Source organism: Anser brachyrhynchus (genome assembly GCF_964034855.1).
Source record: "Anser brachyrhynchus genome assembly, chromosome: 1".
Classification (NCBI taxonomy): Eukaryota; Metazoa; Chordata; class Aves; order Anseriformes; family Anatidae; genus Anser; species Anser brachyrhynchus.
Genome location: NC_137694.1, coordinates 8,074,373 through 8,092,141, shown reverse-complemented (window position 1 = coordinate 8,092,141; position 17,769 = coordinate 8,074,373). Strand labels below are relative to the sequence as shown.

At 44.0% G+C, this 17,769-nt stretch overlaps 1 protein-coding gene across 3 annotated transcripts in view; it reads right to left on the bottom strand.

Annotated features, from left to right (window-relative positions):
* The window catches only part of ELAPOR2 (endosome-lysosome associated apoptosis and autophagy regulator family member 2), a 102,743-nt gene that overhangs the window by 15,497 nt on the left and 69,477 nt on the right, over positions 1 to 17,769 (bottom strand). For all 3 annotated transcript variants that reach the window (XM_080555335.1, XM_080555336.1, XM_080555337.1), the window contains 11 exons: positions 16,667 to 16,753; positions 14,231 to 14,336; positions 13,448 to 13,600; positions 12,059 to 12,147; positions 8,711 to 8,891; positions 7,872 to 8,000; positions 6,831 to 6,921; positions 4,041 to 4,143; positions 2,818 to 2,955; positions 2,308 to 2,571; positions 1,222 to 1,395 (listed from right to left, as the gene is read on the bottom strand). In XM_080555335.1, the coding sequence (XP_080411461.1) occupies positions 1,222 to 1,395; positions 2,308 to 2,571; positions 2,818 to 2,955; positions 4,041 to 4,143; positions 6,831 to 6,921; positions 7,872 to 8,000; positions 8,711 to 8,891; positions 12,059 to 12,147; positions 13,448 to 13,600; positions 14,231 to 14,336; positions 16,667 to 16,753 (1,515 nt within the window). The remainder of the gene's footprint in view (positions 1 to 1,221; positions 1,396 to 2,307; positions 2,572 to 2,817; positions 2,956 to 4,040; positions 4,144 to 6,830; positions 6,922 to 7,871; positions 8,001 to 8,710; positions 8,892 to 12,058; positions 12,148 to 13,447; positions 13,601 to 14,230; positions 14,337 to 16,666; positions 16,754 to 17,769) is intronic.

Sequence of the window (17,769 nt, the reverse complement as noted above, 5' to 3'; positions counted from 1 at the left end):
GTGCCATTGTGAAGGCTCCGATTAAAGCCTCGTATAGACTCAGGAACAAGATGTCACCTCTGCTATATGTCTTATCAAAAACCTGTGTACAAAGCACTTCTCTCTGTTTATCTTGACAGCACAGTGCTTGCAGAGCATAATAAAATGGCTTGGGAAAAAAACAAAACAAAACATATTGCCTCTAAAAAATATACTGTAGAATACCTCTTTATTTGAGGTTTAAACCAGATAAAATATTCTCAAAGCATGAATACGTGAAAAACATAAACTGATACATAGCCTTCAAGGCTGCATTAATGTCACATCTCAAGACCAATGTTAGAATCTCAGAACAGCAGCAGTGAAAGGCAAATCAGCAAATTCAGCAGGCCTGACCCTCCAAAATGCCAAGCACACAGACTTAGTGCTATGGTTGACAGTACTGTAGTACCAGGGAAAAATGTTTGGGAAACGAAGACCAGATCCACAGGGGAGTATCTTTGTGGATCTATTTGTCACCAGCTCTAATTCAGGTCGGTAAGTATGTATTTAAGCCACAAAGAATGGAAAACTCTGTAAAGAAATATGACTACTGATTTGCCTCAACTCATGAAAACCCTTTGGTATATGGAAAAGAGACTTCAGAACTTTACTGGGACAAACATTAACGTAAACTGCATGCACTGGCTTTCATGGGGTAATACCCATCACTGCTACTGCTCCAAAATGTCAATTTATGTATGTGACAATACGCTCTGGTACCCTCCAAGTCCCAGGGAAAACCCTGACTCAGGGAAACAGGCTGTAATATGCCACAGAAGCAGCAGAAACTGTTCTCACTCATGGACTAAAAACGTTTTTCCACCTCTTCAACAGTAACATCTCCAGCCAAGTCACAAACAAAGAAACATGGAAAGTAGTCAGACACTGAAAGACTCATGCTCTTCATTTGAATTCCTTGGTGAAAGCACAAAAAGGTCAAGGTTGTGACCCACGTGACCGAAAGCACGAGAACTGAGAAAGGGCAAGGATGTGACCGTGCTTTCAATTCTGAGGGTTACTTCTGCCTTAAGCCCTGTCACCTCTGTGCTGGCACATCACATACCTGCTTATGGCCATCTGACTGGGGACAAGATCCAGAGGAAAGCATTTGTACAGTGATGCTGAGAGCTCAGCTGTTGGGGGAGCCCAGTTCCTGTCCCAGTGTGATTCCCCCCAGCCTTCAATGCCCACAGAGCTCACCTCATTGCCACACAAGCTGATGTTAAAGAAGTGGAAGAACTTGGTCCCACGGGAGGTGAAGCTGGGCCCGCTCATTAACGAGCCCACCTGGCTGAGGTTGCTAAAATCATAATTCAGGCTCTGGTTATCCTTGAAGTATGACACCGTGCAGTCACTGAAGCAGGCAGAGTGGTCCTTCAGAGGAGGAGAGGAATACATTAAAGAGAAGTTATGAACCAGCAGCAAACCGTACAGTCAGCAACTGGGAGTTAAAGCAAGAAGGCGCAGACAGGACTGCTTTCCTTGTTAAGGATGGAGGGGGATTTGTCCTGTTTCTGTGATTCACCTTTCCCCTGGGAAAATTCCCATTCTGGTTTCAGTCCCTTGCAAGCACATCTCAGAAGGGCTTTGATGTTCCTAAGCCTTGACTTTCTGCTGTCCAAGAAAATGCAGAGTTTCTTGCTTTGTTTTGTTGTGGGTGCTTTTAGGATCCCAATGTCCCAGCTTAAAACCCTGTAGACAGACCAGAACCATGGCCTCACTTACACTTGCATCTTGCAAAGGAAACCCAAAAATTAGAGCTCAAGAAACAGGGACAGGATATGAACCCAGCTGGAGACAGGAAGAACATGAATGAAATTGAGCTGTTCTTCAAGCCCCTGTGCAGTTCCTTGCCAAAGCATACTGCATGTGATAAACATTTATCGAGGTTTAAGGACAAGTTCTTACAAGACAAATTTGTTACAGGTTTCTAAAGGCACAGAAACATCATCAAGCTGGGGAGGTCCCTGAGTTTAAACCAGCAAGAGTCTGTTACAGTTTTAGATGAAAGTAACGTATATGTTTGCCTTGTTCTTATGCTGTCCCAATGCAGCTTCTTGAAAGCTTCTTGGACCATTTTTTTGAGCCAGTGTAGTCAATTTTATCTTGTTATCGCATGTGTACAAACCTAAGTTAGACTACGGGCATATCTGGAAGAATGGAGTTGGTTATAATCACAATGCCGTGCTAACAAAGCACATACCTGTAGGAAAGCAGTCAAACTGCCCATTTGAGTGCTTATATTCCAACCCACCCATCACTCTGAGACAATCACAGCTTCTGTACCTTGTTGCTCTTGCTGCCAGGCCCGCATGGGATGCAGGCCTCCCTGCCATAGACCTGGTGGATGGACAGGAAGGTGTTGGCCGGACACTCCTTGCACTGGCTGGTCTCCTTCTCGATGTAGTGTCCCGGCGGGCAGGGCACGCAGGATGAGCCCGACTGCTCGGAGCCTAGCGCACAGGCCCGGCAAGAAGAGGAGACTCCATCCACCGCGTTGGTCACCGTGATGGAGTAGATCTTTGCCATGTCGTTGATGAACTGCCTGCTCTGGAATGAGAGCCAAAGAAACCATGGTGGTTCCATCATACCATTGCACGTGGGCATTGGCTTATGCATGCAGCTGCCTTTCAGTGTGGGTGGTTTATCCACAGCTGCCTCCCAAGTGACACTGTATGGTGACAGCCACTCACCCCTTACAAGCAGCTTGTGGGTTTTGAGGGAAGGCAAGTGCTCTGACAGTGAGTGTCCAAGGAAAGCTGTGCTGTAAAGCCCTGCGTGTAAAGAAATACTTACATCTTGGCCCTCGTTTATTCTCTGAAATGCCCAGGTAAACGTGAAGGAAGCATTTTTGGAGATGATGTGAGTGTAGGATTGTTTCTCTTTACTTCTTTCCCATGACTCCACCACATTCGTATTTTTTCGATTAATATCCTATAAAACAGGCGTAATAAAATTTAAAAATAAGAAAATAAAGTGGGGTCATACTATAATAAACATTACTGTTTTATAACATAGTAATTAATATAAATATAAAGGACTTTACAATTGCATTTAATGCTTAATAAAGGAGCAAACATATTCATCCTGCTTTCCATCACTGGCAATTTTTCAGTTGAGAATGGGTGTCTATTCAAAAAGATGCTCTTATTCCCACAACAGTTAATTTTAAAGTCCTATGGCAGATCATAAACATTATGAGGACAGATTCAGCACAATGGTTCTTTCAGATTTCAAATTCTGTTCACGTATAAAACACATGGGTACCAGTGTACAGAGAAGGGAAGGTTAAAATTCGAAGTTGTAGCTTCTATCATCTTTGGATATCCAGTCTGCTGGTGTCTTTAGTGAAACTGCATCAATATTTGTGTGAGAAAAAAATGTTCAGTCTATCTTTGTGTTTCTTATTCTCCACCAGCTGTAAATGGTCTGGTGGAAGATGGAGTAGATTTCATTAAATTACCACTAAATACAAAAAAGCACCAGCTTCACACTGCAATGGAAGGGGCAAGGGAGTGGTCAGACATTCAGTTACCTTTCTCAGCTGATGGACAACGAAAGTGAAAACAATGGCACTTTGTTTTCACAGACAAATGTCTGCTGTACTACAGATTCTCCAGGTCATCGACAGGATCAAGACTAAATTTCCAAAGTTGCCTTCTCCCATCCCTCTGCCCTATTCCTTGACTTGTGACGCTTTTGAACTTCTGGAGGAAAACCTGACCGCACAAGAGCCACTGAGAGTTTTAACAGGGGAAGTTCGGCTCTTTGCTGTCAAATGATGTCTTTTAAAATAAACAGACAACCAAGAATGGCTCACAATTCAAGCGGTGGAGGAATTCTGCTAGGTCATTAATTAAATCCTTTCTGCAAGGGCACCGCAGATACTAAAATAATGTCATGCTTAATCTTAGTCACGATAAACCAAGTGCAACTAATCACGCCAATGTAGAGGTATTAAAGTGACATGTGGAATACCAGGCTCAGTCGTCAGTCATGGAGAGAGAGGTCTCACTTACCGCCATAAAGTACAGCACACAATCTGCTGAACAGATGGTCTCAAAAATAAAAGTAATCCGTCCTAGTTCTGACCCAGTTGCTCCTGTCACTGATGTCGGTGGTCTATTTAACAGAGACAGAATGAAACATTTACAAGGTGCTCTCCAGACATGCAGCAGTCAATCCTCCCAATTGCTTTTTGTACAGCAGAGAAACCACTGAAATCCTGTCACATAAAACCTGCCCTTGCAGAACCACAGAGACCAGGTCTGCACAGCAGCTCTGCACTGGGTATTGGGCACAGCAGGATTATTTTTAATGGTTTGACTTCTTTATGGTACAGTTCCCACCCTACAATCAATACCCAAATTGGAAAGTATCAGTAGGGAATCTTATCACTTAGATGTGTTACACAGGAGTAGCTTTAAGTGATTTGCACTGATTCATTTGCATCTCCATTTCACCGCTAGAAGATGCATTCAGGAGTTTCATGCAAACCATGAAATATTCAGAGTGCCCCCTTGCTAACTATTAAACACTTAAAAATACCCTTGACTCCCCCAAGCACTCAGCAGCAGGGACCACTTTGGAGAATCCCCTGTGACTACAGCAGAGCAATACCAGGAAACACCTGCAATGGAAATGACTGCAGCTCAGAAATGACTGCAGTGGAGCAATGCTGGGACACACTGAGCTTTCCATGGATATGTCCCTTGCTTCTCTTTTATTTTCATTGTTCTTTGGCCATACTGTGAAATAAAAAAACAGAGTTTGCTCATCTGATATAAGAAGTCACAACTCCACTCAGCTGAGGTACAGCAAAGAGAAGGTGAGGTGCATTTTGCCATACCTTATTTGTCTTAATCATAGAATCATAGAATCACCTAGGTTGGAAAAGACCTTCAAGATCATCAAGTCCAACAATCAATGTGACCTACTGAGTCCCATCACTAAACCACGTCCCTCAGTACCACGTCCATATGTCTCTTAAATACATCCAGGGATGGAGACTTCACCATGTCCCCGGGCAGCCTATTCCAATGCTTGACCACCCTCTTTATGAAGAAATTCTTCCTAACATCCAATCCAAACCTTTTCTGGAGCAACTTGAAGCCATTGCATCATGTCTTATCGTTTGTCAGATGAGAAAAGAGACCAACACCCTCCTTGCTGCAACCTTTTTGCAGGTAGTTGGAGACAGCAATGAGGTCTCCCCTTCAGCCTCCTCTTCTCCAGTTTAAACAACCCCAGATCCCTCAGTCACTTCTTATAACTCATTTTCTAGTCCTTTTGTCAGCTCTTTTGCTCTTCCCTGCACATGATCAAGCAACTCTATTTCCTTCTTATACTGAGGGTCCCAAAACAGAACACAATATTCGAGGTATAATATATAACAATGAAATAACGTAATAATAATAAATTAACAATAAAATTATAATATTTGATACCTGGTCTGCGCTAGGAGTCTAATCTCACTCTTTTGAAAAAGAAGAGACACAAGCACAAGGTAATTCATCCTATCTGAGGGTCCCGGAGAGGTGGGATGTCCTGTTTTCCCAAGGTTCCTGCATCTCTCCACTGGCTCTAGGGGAAGCACTGACTGTACAGGCTGTCTAGAGCTGCAGTGCAAAGTCACATGGGACCCATATCCACCCCATGGCATGCTTAAGGTGGTTAATTTGGGATGATTTAGAAACAGAGGGATAGGAATATCTTTTCTCAGTTTCCAGACAAGCGACCAGCTGGCATCTCAGACTCAAGCAAACAGTGCTAAAAAACCAAAGTCATACAAAATTGTCTGCTTCTATGGAATGACTGGAGACACAGGAGTAAATCTAAGTTCCCTCTTGTCTCTCATTCATGACATGTTTCGTGGTATAAATGCCATCCAGAGGGACCTTGACAGGTTTGAGGTGAGCCTGTGTGAACCTCGTGAGGTACAACAAGGCCAAGTGCAAGGTCCTGCAGCTCGTCGGGGCAATCCAAAACCCAAATCCAGGCTGGGCAGAGAATGAATGGAGAGCAGCCCTGAGGAGAAGGACCTAGGGGTGGTGATGGATGAGAAACTCAATGTGAGCCAGCAATGTGCGCCTGCAGCCCCGAAAGCCAACCGTGTGCTGGGCTGCACCAACACAGCGTGGGCAGCAGGGCAGGGAGGGGATTGTCCCCCTCTGCTCTGCTCTCGTCAGACCCCGCCTGGAGCCTGCGTTCAGCTCTGGGGCCCAGCACAAGGACAGGGATGTATCAGAGCGAGTCCAGAGGAGGCCACGAGGATGATCAGAGGCTGCAGCCCCTCTGCTGTGGAGCCAGGCCGAGGGAGCTGGGGGTGTTCAGCCTGGAGAAGAGAAGGCTCCGGGGAGACCTCCCAGCGGCCTGCCAGGGCCTGAAGGGGCTGCAGGACAGCTGGGGAGGGACTCTGTGTCAGGGGGTGTGGTGGTAGGACAAGAGGAGTGGCTTTAAACTAAAAGAGGGTATGTTTAGATTAGCTATAAAGAGAAAATTCTTCCCTCCTAGGGTGGTGAGGCCCTGTCCCAGGCTGCCCAGAGGAGCTGTGGCTGCCCCATCCCTGGCAGTGCCCAAGGCCAGGCTGGATGGGGCTTTGGGCAGCCTGGGCTGGGGGGAGGTGTCCCTGCCCATGGCAGGGGGTGGCACTGGGGCGGCTTTGAGGTCCCTTCCAACCCCAACCATGCTGTGATTCTATGATCTTTACACTTCAGAAAGGAAATTTATTTTCATTCTGGAGGTAATGTGAACTAGGTGTAAGAGGCAGAGGTAAATGAGAAATAAATGGGAAAAATCCTGTTCCTTACTTAAATCCTGGGATGTGCAGGTTCAAGATAAGGTAGTCATTATCAGAGCCTCCTGCCCCACTCTGGATGTGGTCACCAGCCACCTCCCAACCTTCACAGGACAAAAAAACAACAGGTTTTCAAGAAATTGATGGTTCCTTGGTCATACAGCAAAAAAATATCCTGTGTTACCATATGTTTTTAAACAGTGCAGTGCATTACTACCAGATGTCTGGTATAAGCTGTAGAATAGTATAATAATGCTTTTGAAAGAAAAAAAAATAGTAACTGTATTAATTGCTGACTTCATAGGCAAATGGCAGCTTGGAATCATTTGAAATTGCCTAACGTGTGCTGATCATCCCATCAGAAGGGACGATCCATCTGATCTCTTCCAGCTTTAAAACCGATCAGTCAATCAATCTGTGCATTAAATGTGAAGCATGTACTTCAGTGCACCTCTCTAAATGTAAAATTCAAAGCTTGAGTTACATCAGCCTGACAGGGCAGATCAGATGGAGGAAAATCTCTCAGCGAAGGCTGAAGGTGAGACAAGTCCTGAATGGGACCATTTTCACAAGTAAGCTGTGACTGCTCTCTGCTGCTATCTTAGTACATGTGCAGAGAGAAAGCTCTGAGAGCTGAATGAACAAAGACCACAAACTTTAATTAAGTTTTCAGAAAGAGTTATGTGTGTCTTTGAAAGTCATAGTTATCACAGAACATGAACAGAGAGAAATTAGAGAGAAGTTAAACTGTTTTTATCAACAGGGATATTCAGATGCATCAAAGTATATGGTGGGATGTCTTTAGCTGAGGGGACTTCATGTAAGCTGCATCTCCTGCCCTCTTCTGGTATAAAAGATGTTTTATTTCCTCTTTGTGATATCTAATGACACTGCTTCCTGCAGGAATTATCAAGCCTGGTACAATAAAAGAAAAGAGGGGGAAACTCTTTGTGATTCACAGCAAAGAGCATGTTCATTTTGATGAGTGCTCCATCACAACAGCGACCAGCACAGGAGAAAGACAGGCATGTAACAGTACAGGGAGTTGGCTCACCATTCATCCCGTCACACTTTGAGTTGCCAACGTTAAAGCAAGAAGTCTTCATGTTGCTTGGCAGGATGTTCCACCACTTGTACTCAAAGCCAAGAGCTGGTTCAGTCCCAGCAGGGCAGGCTCTGCACTCTACAGTGAGAAAGGGCATGAAAAGGAAATCACACAATGAAACTACATCTCAAATAATGAACAAAGAATATAATTCATTTATTTATAATTAAATAGCTGAAGACATATCAGGACCAGAAGAGTAGAAATGAGACCAGCATTTTATAAATTGCAGATCATAACTTTACTGTAAGTGAACTGCAACTGATCCCTCAAGCTGTATTTCCTTTTTAGTGGCTTCATTTCAAAAGTTGACCATACTGGTAAATGCAAGTCCCCACAAAATTCTGTAGGTGACCACTGGGTCAACATACCTCAGAACCAATGAAACAGAATTTAGGCTAGAAAACATTGGCAGAGTACTCATCTGACAGTGCTTGAAATGAGATTTGCACAGGGAAGAGCTTGGCATGGACAGAAATATGGATGAAAAAGAATTACTGACTGTAAAAGTTCTGATTCCCTTCTCAGAAACCATTAAAATTCCCCCTAGGATGTTTATGCCAGCCAAGAAATGCATCCAGAACACAGCAGGTCAATGTAGAGTAGCAATCCCTGATAAGAAAAGACTTCAGAGGGAAAACAGATATTCAATACCCTCTCTCCAATGGTATTTACTAAGAGTTTTATGCCAAATGAACTCCAGCTTATGATGATGTGTCATTAAATTCAGCCGCATGCAAACAGACAACTGTTTCTGGGGACGCAAACAATTTTTTGTGGACTCTTACCCTGTGTACCATCTGAAAACGTGCCCTGTGGGCAAGGAGTACAGGAAGACGAGGCATTGCTGTAAAAGCCAGGATTGCAGGGTGGACAGTCCTTCCTCTCTCCAGAAGGAGGTAGAGTCAATGCATCAGGGAGATCCTCTCTGCAGATCTTGGGTTCAATCCATTTGTACATGATCTGAGTCTGGAAGGAGAAGACACTGAGCTCACATGATGTGTTAGGCAGCTTTAGGGCTAGATGCACCAATCAAAGTCTCCTTTGTATATGAAATGAGCGTATTCCCAACATTTTATGCCAAATACGGACCTTGCACAACAGGACAACAGAAGTGACTGGGTTCACAGGCAATTCAGGATGTCAGGTCTTAAAGAGCAAAGCAAAAATAAGAAGCTTAAAACAACTACTACAGTTCATTACTATTTATCGAATGGATTTTCCCATGAAAATATTTCTGATGAACACCAGATTAGGAATTCTAACAACTCCATCAACAATCTCTGCATTTTGACCATACTAACCTTACATATAACTTCTCCACTATAAAATCCCTTTATCTGAAAGTTGTTTGTTAGCAGAGAACGTCACAAGCTTTGCATTTTCTCCACACTGGCCTATTCTTTGCAAAGAACTGAAGTTCTCACTGGTCGTTTCCACCTACTGAGCAAATGCCAAGAACACACAGGAACAGTCCCAACTCTTCTCCAGTCCCCCCACATTACATTTATGAACACAAACGTGAGTCAGTCCTTAACGTTACCATATACAGAGGTATTGACTCTCCACCATCACCTCTCTTGGAGGTAACACGAGTTTTCTGACTTTAGGAAGAGGCTGCGATGGATCACCCACAGAGTTGAGTTTCAAATTTTCCTCTGACTTTAGGCCTATCCCTCAAGGGGTTTAATATCTCAAAATGAAAATTAGCTGAGCTTCAGAGAAATCCAATTGGTAAGACTTTAACCTGGCCAGAGCTCCTGCTCTGGATTCTTCCACCCTTTGGTCCCAGAAGTGCAACTGGGAGCCCTTGAGACCAGAGGCGTGAGTACAGAGCTTGGTGGGGGAGATTTTACTTCATGAATTTGATCCTTGCTGTCAGGGCCCTGAGCATATGGCCTTGCCACCCTGGGTGTTGAGCAGCTTGTGCTCAAGGCTAGCCCTCTGATAACACAGACCTGTTCAAGAATTATTGACCAGCTTTAAAACTGTTCAAAAAAATTAAAAAAAAATAAAAAATAAAAGCTGGAAGAAGACTCAGCATGGGCTCCTGGGAGCTGCATTTAAGCTGAGGATATTACCAGTGGTCTCTGCCTGAGCTGTGTTGCAACCATGCCTGTGCCAGGCCATGTACCCTGCTGATCCAGATCCTGACCATGCCTTGTGGATTTGATGTTCCAGCTTGACGTTTGTCCTGCCTCATCACTATGGATTTATTTGGCAGCATTGACTGAATCTGGCTGCTGGTGCTGGATCTGCATTGATCACTTTGCTCAGGTACAATGGGTCTGCTCCTTCTCTCAGAGTGACATCTCTCTCTGCACACTTTGCTGTACTCCTCAGCTCCCATCTCCTCGACCCTTGTTGATCAGCCTACCCTTGCTGTTCCCAAACACTTGCAGGATTTTCTGGAGTATTGCTGTCTACTTTAGCAGCATCAAGGGTACACAGCATTTAAAATAAAAAGGATCAGAAGCTAGCAAAGTACCTGTGTGGTTGCCCAGAGCTCAGACACACCATACACACTCATCAAGTAATCCTACTGTGGCTGAGCAGAGAGAAAGGGGTCAGAGAGTGCCCACAGCTACACAAGTGAGGGTTTCTAAGACCGGGGCTGAAGCAACCAGCCTGGGATTTTTAAAGCAGAAGATGAGTGAAAATCAATAGGAGTCAAGTGCTTAGATCTCCCAAAGCCACTTCTACACATGAAGTGGGGACAGCAGGAGGCAGACAACAATCTGAAGTCCAGCGAAAAACCTGTCTGATTTTAGTAAGTCATGGATCAATACACCTTTAGGCTGGTGCTTTTCAGCCACTGTTCACCTGCAGATTGGCTGCAGAGTCAGGTCCTCCGATTGGACTGCATCAGTTGGAGAAAAGGCCGGGGAGCACCGCAAACCTTAACTGATTTCCAGAGATGCCAAGCACCAAGCAGACCTGAATATTCAGCCAGTATCTGTGCATTAATGACATGTTCTTATTCCAACCAGAACATTCAGTACCTGGGGGTGTAGGAGTGAATACTGCTGCTAATTCCTCAAGTCATTGCAAGAAGTTAACAGAATCAGCAAGACAAGAACAGGTTGTAGAGCCTGCTAGCTCTGGGACTAAATTCACTGATGCTCTCCTTATTAAAGCACGCTACCTCTCAGTTGCATTTTGGAACCAGATGACCAAGAGATCTCAAAATAGTCCACCCTGCCAGCAAGTTTTAGGCTAGCAACTCATTGGTGCTATGGATTTTGTCTACTTGCTGTCCCATCCAGATCTAAGAGAGATAGGAAAGGGAAGAAAAGAGGCAAAACAGGCCTGACCACATGCCCATCCACCTCTGAGCTTCACATCCCAGTAAGTGGGAGTTTCTTCACCAAATTCCACCATCTGACTGCTGCAACAAAGGGCAGGAGAGCTCCAAATCCAGGCTGCTCCACCTGGAGATCCTCCTGTGAGAGACTCAGTAGACCTAAGACCCCTGAGTGAAACAATCCATTGAGAGGTCAGGCTTTTGGGGGCATGAGACAAGCACATTATCTGCAATTAGGCTCTGCTGCAGTACATGAGCACTCCCAGGCTATGTCTATACCGTTATTTAAACAGGTCGTAGACTCTTCTTTTACACTAAAACCAAGGGGCATGGCACATACCAAACACTCTTCCACCCAAAATTGGTGTGGTCACATCCAGAGCTCCTGTGCCTTGCCAGCACATGAATTATGCCTGGGCATTGCTGGGACAGGGCACATTGGCACAAGCCAAACGTTTGCCAGGAGAGATTTCTCAAAACAGAACAGTAAGGTCTATTCTGGGACGGCACTTCGGCCTGTGCTCCAACGCTGATTTTTTGTATGAGCACAGAGGCAACACCAGGGATCCAGTCAGACCAATCACAAATGCAAGGAGCTTTGCATTTTACCACAACATTTTTTGAAGCAGAGCCAAGACAAGCAGATGCTTATAGATGGATAAATGCTGGAGAGAAAGCAACTAAAGGACATGCCCACAGCTCAGAGAGATTCAGTTCTGGAAGCAAAGTGGGAAAGTAATTGGGAAAGAAATTCCAAGCAAACCTTGTTTTCAAATCAAGATACCACAGAAAGCTCAAAGAGCTTATTAATAATCTCACACTTTCTACTTACTTTTCCTTCTTTATCACATGGGGTGTGGATCTGGAAAAAGTCTTTGCTTGTGCATGGAGGACGCTCTATACACGCACTGGATCCCTCATCTAAAAAGAAAGTGTGAGGAACAGGATGTTAAACTATCTGATGATCACTGGAAACAACTGTAATAAGCTTGAAATCTGATGAGCAAAGTGAGTCAGCAGAAAAACAAAAAAACAGAATGAAAAATTAAACTTTTAAATGGGGCCAACATGTACCTTCTTCTCAACTGCAGGGGAAACAAGGAAAATACCATTTTTATTATACTTATAATACAAGTATTATAAAATAATATACATAATATAAATAATATATTATATATAATATATTATAATGTATATTATAATATATAATGATATATAATATATAATAATGTATTATGTTATAATATATATTATAATGTATATAATATATTATACAATCTAATATATAAAATATGTAATATATGATATATAAAAATATAATAATATAATAATATAATATAAAATAAAAAACAAGGCTTATACTGTCATTGTGACATTCAGTGAGCCATTATAACCAGAGTCACCCTAACCCTTCATCTTCAAGCAGTAATTTTTGTAGGTTGTCCAAGCGTGGAAATATTTCCTTACTGATAGAGAATGAAAACACTCTGACCCATTAGAAAATTCCTTATAAAGCTGGCCCAAGTTTTCCTTTCACCAGATATTTTTGCAAAATTCCTATTCCCATTATGAGCACAGGCACAGATTCCCCAAGCATTTTCTGTGAACTGTGAGAGCAGGTGCTATGGCTGGTAACTGATTCTTCAAGAACTTTCATATTAAACGGTTGCAGGAAAGAAAACTGAGGATGTTTTGACCATTAAGAATGTATATTGCCCATGTTATGTCATGATCACCAGCATACGACAGCTGGGAATACAAAGGACCTAAGGCACTAGAGATGCACCACATCTTCCAACCACAGAAGACGCAGGGATGGGACAGGAGAAGACTTGGGAATTAGATTCCTAGAAACACGAGTGTGAAGGCAGTGGTGAAGCAAATACAGGAACTGCCAACCAATAACACAAATTACCACAAGAGGGCACAACACGACTGTTGTTTTCCTTCAGAAGTTGTGTTCTTAGACTTCGAAAAAAGATCGCCGTTCCTTTGTGTCAGCATATGTGTCCTTGGCCAAGATTGTGTGTGGCCCATTATGTATAATGTGTCTGCAGGTTTTGGGCAACCCCATCTTCATTTCCACTTTTCATTTCAACTGGAGACTAAACTTCATTTTTGGATAAAATAATTCTCACACCTGCACACAGAACCATGTGTTTCTTATGACCTTATGTACTCAGACTCTCCTGGGTTTGTTTATCCTATTTGATTTATGTACCTGCATAATAGATTTCTTCTTTACATTTGATGCACTCTTTAGCTCCTTTCTCAGAATAAGTATTTCTTGGACACTCTTGGCAGCCAGATGAGCCTGGTTTGTCGCTGAAGGTTCCAGGCTTGCATGGGAAGCATTCAGATGTATATGCAACTCCTGTAAGGTAAATTGCAGGTAAAACACCGAAATACAGAGAGGTATGCTCCATTACTACTGCCAGCCTCCTTGTCTGGGAAAACCATCCAGCTGGATAGCACAGATTAAAAATCACAGACTTTCACCAATTTAAACACTCTGGTTTTACTCATTCTTGATTAATCTTTGCTCAATGCAGGTCTGACCTGTGAAAGTACCTTATATAGCAATCCAAGCTTGATTACACTTAGAAAGGGACCAAAAGAGCAATCGAAGATTAAATAAATTCATTAAGTAGTAATTTAACTACCATTGTTATGATAAATATGTCTATTTTTCACTGGTGAGAGGCTTACCAATAAACATGGTCTCCCTATATAACACATTACAGATAACTTGTTGCTTTCCTCTCTTTACGTGCTAACCCAGTCTTCTCCACTAGATGGCATTATTTACCAGCTGAATTATTTTTTCAGCCTTTTCCCTGACAAATTTTGATGCTCCTTTTGTGCTTTAGAAGAGAAGAAAGGCAGGAGAGACAAGGGGACTGAAAAAGCCACTTCGGTGTTGATAGCACACCAGTAGAAAGAGCACTTTACAAACACTATGACAGAAGAGTGACATAACACCTAAAGGGCAAGTATCTCTTACCTTCAATTGTGATGTTTTTCACCAGAACTGGTTTTACCACCTTGGACCCCATGAGAATCCCTGTTGTCCTCCAGTATAATATATTACTACCTGATTTCAAAGTTACCTGCAACAATATGCATGACAGTTAGCAGGCATCCCCTCACCAAGGAATTATTTCTTACTTACATGACTCGGATTTTTTGCACCCAAGCAACGATCCTGGCTTTTCCTGAGCTGCTTAGGGAGTCAAGAAGTAATGGGGAGACACCCAGGCAGGTGCTGTACAGACATCTCTGAAGAGTGCCAAAGTGGGTGTAATAAAAAACGTGTTTGACACCCCAGTTTAATGGGAAAAACACCAAAGCTGCTTTTGAACTTGTAAACAGAACTAGGAAAATCTGTTCCTGCCTTTATCCAGCTACCCCTGGCACTCAGGAGTGTTTACCTCTAGCTGAATATTCAAATATAGTTTGTTTTTAAAGCCTTGAGATACACTTTTATAAACAAACTCAAAGGGGACAAAGATTTGAAAATCCAGGCTCCCAAGTGAGTTTTGTATATAAGCAAAGCTTTAAAAATCGAGCTTTGCCTAACACTACAATTTCATGAACACTAAGCCAGCACAAACCATGGATGTCCCAAGCCACAGCCCCATCCCTCCTGCTAGGTCCTGACCCTCAACAACAAAGGAGGCACAGGAAACCACCCAGCTTCCAGCTGCTTTGACCTACTTGTCTTCACAGCGTGGTTCAGCAAGCAGCTGCACGAGCCCGGGTGGTGGGTTGGTGGCACCGTGGCCAGAACAAGCAGGAGGAGGAAGGCAGGACTACTTTCAGTAGTGTGATGGTGCCTGCTGACTTCAACTCGCCTATATTACTACAGCGTCATTCTACCCACTAACAGCAGCAGGTTTACCAAGACCCTGCTTGGCCTACAAAGCTGTACCATATCTACTAGTATAAGATGCTCTCTGCCAACACAGCAATGCTGGCCTGAAGGTGCTCTGTCTTTGTATAACTACCCTTACACAAGAAGAGGGATAAACTCTGCCAGTATAAGGGTCCAGCATATAAAGCAGTGCTGAGCAGCCCTGGCAGGGCTACAGTTTTTGTTCATCTAGGATAAAGAGTCCAAAAATTCAGCGAAGTAGAGACACAGCTCATACTGTCCCCCACTCCCCAGACAACTACAATCCAGGGAAGCACTGAGAGCTGGATTACTGCAGGCAACAGCAGAAGTGGGACCACATTGATTCAAACTTCACCATTGTCCATGGTGTAGAGATACCTAACATTAGCTGTGGTGCAGCAGGACTAGCATGCTGAAAGCAGAGGCTGCAGCAACTGGAAGGCTGGGGCCAGAGAAGCTGGCATGACTACATTTGCAGAACAGATAAAAGCCTCAAGGAGAGACAGAACAGCCATCACACCTGGCTCACATTTATATTTCAGCCAGGCATGCAAACAACCTTCATATCAGTGGACTTGCACATGCACGGACAATGAGCTCAAATAGCACCATCTCCCATCCAGTCGCAGTCTACTTCTTTTGGTTCACCCACGTCAATGGTCTGGCCTCAGATCTGCCTCTCAGTCCGTGCTAGTCACCCCTTCTGACACTGCTCTCCTGCCTCCCAATGTGACTCGTGCAGGGTTTGCACCTGAGCTAGCAGGCGCTGCCAACCAGAGCTGGCTCGGGAACACAGTTTGTCCTCCAGGAAGATAAGCAGACAATGGAAAACAGAGAGCAGGCTGCTCTCTATGCCAATAAAAACCTTTTTATTCTGGCGTAATGTCATCTATGCTGGGCCTTTGCTGGCATGGCTCTGGGAATTAGGGTATGATGGCCTAGTGGAAAACAGGCGTCAGCATGAGCTAATAAGTCTACACGTGGTCTGTGCACCGAACAAGCTCAGCTGGCTGGGCTACCGGCCAGGGAAAGGGCTGCTGCTCCCAATGTGGACACACTTATGTTTGCCACAGGAGCCACCCTGGTGCTGCTAGCTTGCTTTTTAACAGGGCAAGTTCAAAAGCACAAGCTGGGTGCATGCACTTGGGAATAAAACGCCAGTCCCGCCTGCCTGCACATCACACACGTGCCCACCACTCGCAGCCTTGGCTGAGTGACAGGGAATAATCTCATGGCCTCACAAACAACTGTTGTAGAAGACTGCAATTACAGTCATGCCGAGTGATTGTGGCATGGGGATTTGCATGAATCTGTTTAGCCTTGTAAAGCACTCAATTCAGGGAAATCAATAGAAAATTTTGCATCTATATCATTTGCTTTGGGATCAGCCCCCTAGAGATCTTGGTAGCTTTGCCCATATTGCCAGCAAGCTGTGCTTCTTCGCATGCATTCACAGGATATGATCCTTGTTTGTTCAAAGGAAGTCACAGGCATTTATAAATGGAAGGATAAAAAAAAAAGAAATAAAAAATTTTGCACACTTACAGAATGAGAGCCCCATTCCCCGTTGTCTGTCAGCTTCACCCACTTGTCTGCCGTAGACTCCATCTCTTTGCACTGGTCATTTTGTATCTGTTAGTTAAAACACAAGATAGTGATCACAAACAGATGCATCTCTCTGTCAGCATAATGACTGCTGGCAGGGAATGATAAGATTCAGCTTTGTTCCTGTTGTCTACATATTTAGGATGGCAGCTGCCTTATTTGTGGGGGCAAAAAAGAAAGAAAAAAAAAAAGGAAAAAAAAACTTTCAAAACCTGCTAGCAGCTTACAGTGCCTCTGATGACAGCAATCCTGATGCAGATGAAAAAAAGAGCAGGAGGAGCAGATCTCAACTTTGCCTTCTCATTGTCTGGTTAGATTTGGATGCTGAGCGTCTTGACGTGGCTGCTTCCTCCTTCTCCCAAGCCCACAAGACCCAGTTCTCTTAAAACTGGAGGCCCTGAGCCCCCAGATCAGGGGGGGAGATAGGAGTGGACAGCCCAAGGCTAAAAGACAAGCTGCTTTCTCCAACATGCTTTCAGGTGCAGCCAATATATACTACCTCTTTGGCTCCCTGCCTCCTGACCTCAGAGATGAGAGTGATGTTTTCCGGAGAAAGAGTATGTGCCATGGGGTCTGTCCTGGCAGAGGTACAAGGCCAGTTGTCCCTTGGCCAGGCCCAGTACAGCTCTACAGCTTCTCCTTACAGCAGGGTTTGACACTTGGCCTCAGAGCTTTCCACTCTTTTCTTCTCCTAGCTGACTTCTCTGAAGATATAGTACCAATTCCCTTTGATGTATGGGTTCAATTACTCAGACTTTATTCCAACAGGGAGAAAGGCCATTTCAATGCTTTGCACTGCAATTCAGAACACCTGGGGTCAAGTCTCTTCCTGAAAGTTGCTCGACATCCTATCTGAAATAAGTCATGTAACCCCACATCTTCCAGAGCACCTGCACACTTAATTCCTACCCAGACCTACAGCCCGGGGGTGAAGAGGGGAGAAGAAGCACCTAAATAGGAGGCAGATCCCTGATTACCTTCCACAATCTCAGCCTCAACACCTTTGTTTCTGACTTCCTATCTGGAAAATGGTAATAAGATAG